This window comes from Penaeus japonicus, unplaced genomic scaffold, assembly GCF_977035675.1.
Source record: "Penaeus japonicus unplaced genomic scaffold, GWHDUDI00000001_assembly GWHDUDI00000032, whole genome shotgun sequence".
In the NCBI taxonomy this organism is placed as follows: domain Eukaryota; kingdom Metazoa; phylum Arthropoda; class Malacostraca; order Decapoda; family Penaeidae; genus Penaeus; species Penaeus japonicus.
The window spans coordinates 20,475,282-20,485,281 of NW_028234434.1; the positions used below are offsets into that span (position 1 = coordinate 20,475,282).

The following is a 10,000-nucleotide window of genomic DNA, read 5'->3' on the forward strand; positions in this document are numbered from 1 at the left end:
GCCTCCTTGTTGTACGATGGGCGTTTGTGATGCCTCTGGGTAGGTGGTATATAAAGCTTTGTGTTGGGTGTTTGTGTGTATGGTTTTGTGTATGGATATATGTGTGCGTTTGTGTTGTGTTCTGTGTTTTGTGTTTGTGTGTGCGTTTGTTTTCTGTTTTGTGTTTGTGTTGTGTTTGTGTGTGTGTGTGTGTGTGTGTGCTTGGATTGTACTATGTTGTGTTTGTGTTTATGTGTATTTGTGCCTATGTTATCGTTTTTGTGAGTGTATGCATTTTTTGTGTTTGCAACGCCGTATCGTACGGCTTGATATAACTCTGACGCCATGGCTATAATCCTGCTAAAACCTTGTTTATATACTCAGATACTCTCCAGGCGTTTTTCTTGAAACTGGGCACTTGGGTATTAGGCGATCTCCATATTTTGCGAAGTAAATTGGCATCTTCCATTTGTGAAGATTGGCTCTTGTTTTAGCACTTTTTTTGTCTTAGTCTACTTGCTGTAACCCATTTCTTTCTTCTGTCAGATTAGATTCCTAAGAGGTTTTACTGGTCCTATTCGTTTGACGAAGTACCTCGAAAACAACGTTTCAACCGATTGATACTTAGTCCGTTTTACTGTGAACAGTTTCGTTAAAGTATGAGTTATTGGACTGTGACTCGCAGGTCCACGATTGTGGAAAGAGAGAGAGAGATTATGAAATAGATAGATAAACAGAATAAGAGAGAAAGAGAGAAGGAAAGGGGAAAGACAGACAGACAGAGAGAAAGAGATAGAGTGAGACAGGGAAAGAGGAAAGAGACAAAAAAAAGTTTGATCGAGAGAGAGGAGAAAGACAGAAAGAGAGGGAGAAAGCGAAGTGGAAGGAGGAAAGTGAGAGAGAGAGATCATGAAATAGAGAGATAAACAGAACAAGAGAGAGAGAGAAGGAAAGGGGAAAGACAGACAGACAGAGAGAAAGAGATAGAGTGAGATAGGTTATGGGAATGAGGAAAGAGACAAAGAAAGTTTGATCGAGAGAGAGGAAAAAGACAGAAAGAAAGGGAGAAAGTGAAGCGGAAGGAGGAAAGTGAGAGAGAGAGATCATGAAATAGAGAGATAAACAGAACAAGAGAGAAAGAGAGAAGGAAAGGGGAAAGACAGACAGACAGAGAGAAAGAGAGAGAGTGAGACAGGGAAAGAGGAAAGAGACAAAGAAAGTTTGATCGAGAGAGAGGAGAAAGAAAGAGAGGGAGAATGAGAAGAGGATGGAGGAAAGTGAGAGAGAGAGAGAGAGATCATGAAATAGATAGATAAACAGAACAAGAGAGAGAGAAAGAAGGAAAGGGGAAAAACAGACAGACAGACAGAGAGAAAGAGAGAGAGTGAGATAGGTAATGGGAAAGAGGAAAGAGACAAAGAAAGTTTGATCGAGAGAGAGGAGAAAGACAGAAAGAGAGGGAGAATGCGAAGCGGAAGGAGGAAAGAGAGAGGGGGAGAGAGAGATCATGAAATAGATAAACAGAACAATAGAAAAGGAAGAAGGAAAGGGGAAAGACAGACAGACAGAGAGAAAGAGAGAGAGTGAGATAGGTAATGGGAAAGAGGAAAGAGACAAAGAAAGTTTGATCGAGAGAGAGGAGAGAAAGCGAAGAGGATGGAGGAAAGTGTGTGTGTGTGTGAGAGAGAGAGAGAGAGAGAGAGAGAGTTCTGTGAGAGTTGTTCGTGATTTGAGCCTCGGAGCTTGCTGGATTATAACTCCAGAAGCCCCTTTCGCAGAAATCTGATTTGATTTATCGCGAGGCAACTTAGAACAGCTGGTGGTCTATACTTGTCAAACTCCGTACTGAACTAAATTCAAAAATATTAGCTGAAGTTTAGCTGTTCTTTTTTTTTTAAAGCTTTTCGTGGGTCTTAAGAGGTGGTGTAATTGGGGAAGGGGGCCGGGGGGGCGAGGGTCTTGGATACCGAACTTCGAGGTGATTTAAGCAAAGGATTCGTTGACTAAGAAACAACAAGAATTCTCTTTTTTTGTAATCAAGATATCCTCTTGGATATCTTAGTTATAGAGTTTGGCGGTGATTGGCTGAATGCAGCATGTCTGGATAACATTGGTGTTTTTCAGTTGATTATCATGACCAACCTGTCAACCTGTCATCAATCATCGCCAACCTGTCAGGTGCATATTCGCCCCAATAAAAAAAAAATCTATGTGGTTAAAAATGCTAGAAACAAGATTAGTAGGATAGAGAAGACTGACAGGCGTGAACTGAACAAACGGTTTTCAAATATGATCGTGTTTTTTTTTGTTTTTTTATTATTATTATTATTATTATTATTGCTGATGATTTTCGAGTACTTCGTGATTAGTTTTTAATTAATTGGTGATGATTTCCAATAATTGATTATTTTCGATTAATTGGTGATGATTTTCGATTAATTGGCGATGATTTCCAATTTTTTAGTTATTATTTCAATGTGATAATTTTCAATTAATTGGTGATTATTTCCAATTAACTGTTTGTAATTTCCAATCAATTGGTGATAATTTCCAATTAATTGTTAATCTTCAATAAATTGGTGATGATTTCCAATAAATTGGTGGTAATTTCCAATTCATTGGTGTTGGATTACAATTAATTGGTGATTTCCAATCAATTGGTGATAATTTGCAATAAGTTGGTGATGAACTCCAATTAACTGGTAATGATTTCCAATTAACTGGTGATGATTTCCAATCAATTGGTGATGATTTTCAACCAGTCATAATTTTCGACTGTTTGGTGAAGATTTATGGCAAGTTGGTGATAATTTACAAAAGGTTTGTGATTTATGACAAGTTGATGAGGATTTATGAAAGGTTAATGATGATCTATGGCTGGTTGGCGATAATTCATAACAAGTTGATGATAATGTTTGACAGTTTGGTGATGATTGATGATAGAGTGACAGGTCGGTGATGGTTTATGACAAGTTGATAAGTTGGTAGTGATTTATGACAGGTGAGCGAGGGTGATTATTGGAAGTAGCTTGTTGTGCAGACATGTGATCACTGATCTTTCAAGCGCTAACAAATATACACATATGTATGTGCGCACGTATGTGTGTGTGTATGTATACATATATATATACATATATTATGTATATAATGTATATAGGAAAATATATATGTGTGTGTGTGTGTACATATATATAGGTACACACACACATATATATGTATATATATAAATATATATAAATATATATATATGTATATATATATATATACTAAAGGTCACAAAAGATTATAACAAATTACAAGAACAACATAAAAGGTCCCAGAAAAATCTAAACAACAAGTCTAAAGTACAACAAAAGAATATCTAATGAAACCAAGAAGTAAGATTAGACACATCCACCAATGAAATCCTCGAAATTTAATTGCACAGTGAGAGTGCTAGGAGGGCGAGACTCCAAAGTATAAGCGGTCATATATTGTCGTTTTTATAGCGACCTAGTTCGTTTTTTTATCATCCTATTCCATGTCTATTTCACATTTATTTGTTCGCATTTATTTTCCTCCGGAGTCTATTATCTATAGTGTGTATCTGTGTATGTGTGTGTGTGTTTGCGTGTATGTGTTGTGAGTTTGCGTGTGTACATTTGTGAAGTACACATACGCGTCCGTAACATCATTAAGGGCAGATCCATGTGTGTGTTTATAGCCGGCTGTTCCGACCTGATTCTACCTCCCCGACGTAAAATCTGCTAAAAGTGTGGAAGACTTTGAAAAAGTTATTATGTTAAATATTCGCTTGAGGCACTATGAACCATGCTATTAGTTCTATAATTGCAAGTCTTTGTTGGTTTAAAGATAACTTTCCACTTGATATTGGCGTCTTTATTTATATTTGTGAGTAATCGTTCCTGTAAACACATTTTTTTTTTTTATCATACAGAATGTTACTTCCGGGTGTATATTTTTACGCTTTGGTGTACATATTCCATTCAAGAGTATGGTTAGGAATGTATGTGTATATCTATGTTTAAATTCACATTTCTTTTTATTTATTTAGCCATTTTTCGCTGTCGATCCCACAGCTTTTCATGCATCGTTTCATTCATCCTTACTCCGTCATATACCCCAGAGTCTGTCCATTCACTCGCTCATATATTTGTCCGTCCTTCCATCCACCCATCCATCCTTCCATCCATCCATCCATCCACCCATCCACCCATCCATCCATCCATCCACTCACTCACCCACCCACCCACCCAACCACCAACCCTTCCATCCACCCACCCAACCAACCACCCACCCACCCATCCATCCATCCACCCATCCACTCCCCCATCCAACCACCCACTCCCCCACCCAACCACCCACTCCCCCACCCAACCACCCACTCCCCCACCCATCCACCCAACCACCATCATCCTAAACATACAATTCTCGTTTCTCTCCCTCATTTCTCCTTCCCTCATAATCAGCTGTTGACGGCTCTCCTTTCCGCAGTCCCTCGCGCCGAGATCATCAACGGAGCCGACATCTTCGTGCACCGTGGCTCGCTCATTAACCTCACCTGCATTGTGACACATGGCACCGAACTCCCCGTCTATGTGTACTGGTATCATCATAACAAGGTATGTTGTGTGGTGATGGTGTTGGTGTGAAATATGTATACGTAATTGTATGGGATTTTTTTTGGCGGTATTATTCATTTATTCAACTATATACATATTCATTTTGTCGTTTTTGTTTATCTTTACATCTCCCCACTAACGTCATTCACCCACCTTCATTTACCTTATTATAATGTCTGTGTTTTCCATGCTTAGGGATGGTTCCTTCTGTGATTTTCTTGTTGGAGTATATTTTGAAGTCTAGGTCATATTATGTAAGTAAAAGGTTTGTTGATTTTGGCCCTTCTTTGCTTTGTTAAAAATGTATCTCTTTAGTATAATGTATGATTCTGTCAGAAGGTCTTCATGTTTTTCTCGAAGCAAGAATCAGTCCCCAAGTAGAGAATGACAAACGTAGACGTTTTCAAGAAGAAATAATTGCCCGCCTTCCAATTCTCTGCAAGAAATTACAATATATATATATATATATTATATATATATATATATATATATATATATATATATATATATATATATATATATATATATATATATATATATATATATATAATCCAACTATCTTCAAAGACTTAAATGGCGTTCGCGAATTCTCCAAGAAACTTTAGCGATCTGTTCGGTAGGTTAGTTAACATTCACAGCTTATTTGCATATAAAGACAGGAGAGAAGACTTTCGCGTGTGAATAATTTGCCAGAAGGTTATTGGTTGAATCTTAGAGGAGGAGGAGAAAGTTCGAAACAGGTGATTTAATGGCTTTATATATAGGCTGATGTGTAAAATTTGTTAGTATTGAGGTCATCTAGGGTTGTTTTTATTATAAGATATCTTTATCATCTAATCATCCTTCAATGTTAGTTTCTTTATAATCGCTAATCGTTATCACCATTCAAAAACCTTGTAAATTTAGATAATTCATCAACAGTTTTAAGTATATAAGCTGATGCAAAAACTTTGCTAATAATGGTGACATCTGAGACCTTTATTGTTACAGCATTCATTATCACCATCCTCATTACCGCTACCATCACCTTAAAAAATAATAATAACAATAAAAACAAATAAAAAAATAAAATAAAATAAAATAAAAATAGATAAAAATAAAACAGCTAAAAATAGGAGATTTAATGGTCTAAAATATGATATAGGCAGATGTCGTAAAAGCTTTGCTGCTGATGCGATAACAGCCTTAACAAAGGGTTAACGACCGCCCGTGCCTACGTCATCTAATGCCATGTAGAGATTATCAACTTTATTGTATGCTCTTATGAGGAATTAATGGACCATGTACAATACGCGGAAGGAATATTTTGTTTTCATAATTCATTCTAGTTTTATTATTATTACATTTAGATTAATATTGATGTTATAATCAAATCATTATCATATAATTTTTATTAGTAATGACAACAGTAATGAAAACAGTAATAACAATAAAGATAATATCAATAATGATATAAGTTAAGATGTTGTTAATCATGATAGTGATAATATTGATAATGGTTATAACAATTATTATAATTACTGTTATCATTCTGTTGTTTTTGTTACCATCCTTGTTACTATAATCATTATCATGATCATTATTGTTATTATCATTATTATCATCATCATGACTATTATCATCATCATCATCACCACCACCACTACCACCACCAATACCACCATTATTAGTGTTATCATCATTATTATCATCATTATTGTTATCATAACTTATCGTTATCATGATTATCATTATTGTCATTGATATAATAATTAACATTGTCATCTTTATTATTCTTATTTTTTATTGTTATAGCCATTGTCATTATTGTTGTTACTATCATTAATATTGTTATTATTATCGTTGTCATCATTGTCATTATTATCATTATCCTTAGTGACAGCAGCAACATCACTGCTACTACCGTTATCATTATTATTTTATTCTTAATATCATTGTTATCACAATCATTATTATAATCATAATTATGATAATCATTATCATTATATCTGTATATATTAATGTATATTCATTGAAATATGTATTAATATACATATAAAAACATATATATGTATATGTGTGTAAGAGAGAAAGTGTGTGTGCTTGTGTGTGTGTGTGTGTGTGTGTGTGTGTGTGTGTGTGTGTGTGTGTGTGTGTGTGTGTGTGTGTGTGTGTTGGTAACAAAGCATTGATGTGTACATCCAATGAAACCGCAACAGCTATTGTGGCAAACCGTACTTGAATTTACGCGAAAGAAGTAACAGCTTGAAGAGTTAATCTAACTTATGCTGATTGTCTTATTTGCTTCTTCCCACAAAACTGTCACGATCTAAAGTTGGCAAAACGTGACCCGAAAACTCAAGGCGGGCCATAGAAAACGCACACAATGTTAGGGTACACTTCCCTAAATCTTTTGTTTTCGCCGAACCCGCAGTAATACTTTTATGGGATGAAATATTACAGATGTTATCCCTGCTTGGTGCGTTTTTTATGATGCCTTTGAGTGTCTTGGGTGGAGAATATTAGCGAAAAAATGAAGAGAATAAAAACGTTAAAGCATATGTCTCTGGGCACTCAAAACCTTTTTTTTTCTGGGTCTGTGTTCGATGAGTAACGTAGCTTTAACATCTTGTCTTCATTCAAACTTTTCTGCATATTATTCAAACCTTTTTTATTATGATATTGGTGATAACATCAATATTGATGTTAATGATAATAGTGGTGGTGATGACGATGGCTTTCATTATAATGATTATGATGGTGGTATCAGTAATGATGATGATGATGTCGATATTGATAGTGTTATTTATGGCAACAATATTAATATTGATTTATTAAAGAATAAGGATAATATTGGTTAAAGATGTAATAATGATAAAACAACAAAAATTATGGTGATAAAATAATGATAATAATGATAATAATGATGATAGTAATGATGATAGTAATAATAATCGTAATAATAATAATCATAGCAATGATGATAAGGATGCTCATAATTATTATAATAACAATAACCAAAATGATGAGTAATCTACAAAGTATCTGAAGACTTTTTTCCCTCTTGGTTAAAGGTGGCTTGATTCCCCGTAGAGCTTACATATCTTACGGTTAAAGACGACCTCCTTCCCTTAGAAGTTAAAGCAGATCTCAGTTCCCTCACAGTTAAAGCCGTCTTCTTTCCCCTCACAGACATAGACGACCCTCAACCCTCATTTTCTTGACAGCTGAAAACCTCATTCCCTTCACACGACTTCATTTCTTTTACAGCTAAAGATAACTCGTATGTAAATGATAGTTAAAGCCGACCTTATGATCCTCATACTTAAATATTACTTCTGTTCCCTCTTGTTAGCAATGTCCTCATTTTCCTCACGGATAAAAATAAATGACCTTATTCCCCTCATATGCAAGGACGATTTTCATTTCCCATCCAGTAAACGGGTACTCTTCCCCTCACAGTTAAAAATGACTCTCTTCACTCCCCTCGCTGTCAAAAACGACTCTCCTCATTCCCCTCACAGGTCATAGACTACGAGGGCCGCGGGGGAGTGACTGTGATCACCAAGGCAGCGCGAAATACTGTGAGTCACCTGCTCATGAGGGACGCGAGGCACCAGGACTCCGGCCTCTACGCCTGCAGGCCTTCCAATGGGGAGGACGCCTACACCCGCCTGCATGTCCTTAATGGTGAGATGGGGGGAGGGGGGAGAAGGACAGGGGTAGGGGGAGAGAGAGAGAGAGGAAAGGGGGGGAGGGGGACGGGCAGGGGGAAAGAGAGTGGATAGTAAGGATAGGGGTAGAGAGGGGAGGATGGGCAGGGACAGAGGGATAGAGTGATAGGGGAAGGTTGAATCAGAGTGGGTAGGTAGGAAGGACAGGTGCAGAGGGGGGCGTGGGAGAGGCAGGATTGGGTTGGTGTTAGAGGGAGGGAGGAGGGGAGGGAGGGAAGGAGGGACAGGGTCAAAAAAGGGAAGGAGAGGTAAGAGGGTTGGTGTCTGAGGGTGTGTGGGAGGGAGAAGCAAGAGACGGAGGGAGGGAGGTAGAGGAGGGCTAGTGTTAGAGGAAAGAGGAATGGGCAAGGGAGAGATGGAGTTCGAGGATGGATAGGAGGGAAGGGCTAGGATCGGATGAGAGAGACGCATTGGATGGACGAAATATAAAGGAATGGCAGAGGAAGGAGGGAACGGATGGCTTGATTAGGAGGGATACGGGTTGAGGGATGGAGGGCGAGTGGCGAGAAGGAAGAGATACAGGGAGAGTGTGGAGAATAAATGAAGGAGGAAGGGACAGACATGGAAGAAATGGATGATGCGAATAAGTAGCGAATAAGAGAGAGATGGAGGAATGGGTTGAGGGAGAAGGCAAATGGGTAGAGAAACAAGGAAGGAAGGAGGGAGGGAGGGAAGGAGGGACACAGAAGAAGAAAGATAGGGTGAAAAAAAACGATAATGGTGATAGCAATGAAATGGATGAGGATAATAACATTAGCTATGATTAAGACTGTAGCATTAAGATTAATTACAATGATAATAGTAATGACGATGATAACAGTAACAGCAATAATAATGAAAATTATATGAGGAATGATGATGACGATAATTATTAAAGCAGCAATGATAGCTATACCAATGATAACAATAGTAGTAACAATAAGATTAATGTTAACAGTAACAATAGCAGTAATGATACTAATAGGAGTAACACTAATACTGCTGCTTTATATATCATACTTGTCAATATTTTAATTATCCCTAATATTCCCATCAGTAATTCCACAACCATCACAATTCCCACCAACATTCGCTAAATGAACACACTAATATCACAACCAGCTTCCACCAAGACAAACAACCTTGGCAATAACCCAAAGACAGAGTGAGAGAAGGAGCATATCCAGCCAAGAGAAGCATCCTCGCAGAATCCATTAACCACTCCAAAGCATCCTTCTGACTCATCTCTCTCTCTCTCTCTCTCTATCTATCTATCTCTCTCTCTCCCTTTCGTTGCGACAGGTGAACAGCCCGCGGCGATGCAGGTAAACGAGGGCCCAGATGTAGCGGCGTCTTCCCGAACCCTTGTCTTGGCGTGTCTCCTGCTTCGTCTCCTTGTTTACCTCCCGTGTGACGTCGCTGTGTTGATAGATGTGTAATTTGTTTGGGGTTTTGGTTTTTTTTTTTCTCTCTCTCTCTCTTTCTCTCTCTGTTGCTTTCTCTATTTCTGTATTTTTTTTCGCTATCATATCGTTGTTGTTTTTTATCTTTCTTTCTCTTTCTCTTTCTCTTTTTCTATCTTTCTCTTTCTCTATCTTTCTCTTTCTCTATCTTTCTCTCTCTCTCTCTCTCTCTCTCTCTCTCTCTCTCTCTCTCTCTCTCTATATATATATATATATATATATATATATATATATATATATATAT

At 37.4% G+C, this 10,000-nt stretch overlaps 1 protein-coding gene across 1 annotated transcript in view; it reads left to right on the forward strand.

Moving 5' to 3' along the window:
- LOC147467966 (contactin-3-like) overlaps positions 1–9,737 on the forward strand; it is a 31,366-nt gene extending 21,629 nt beyond the window's left edge. Inside the window, exons 3-5 of the mRNA XM_086556170.1 lie at positions 4,474–4,601; positions 8,105–8,270; positions 9,596–9,737. Coding sequence (XP_086412296.1) covers positions 4,474–4,601; positions 8,105–8,270; positions 9,596–9,732 — 431 coding nt within the window. The 3' untranslated portion in view covers positions 9,733–9,737. The remainder of the gene's footprint in view (positions 1–4,473; positions 4,602–8,104; positions 8,271–9,595) is intronic.
- The last annotated feature ends 263 nt before the right edge of the window (positions 9,738–10,000 follow it).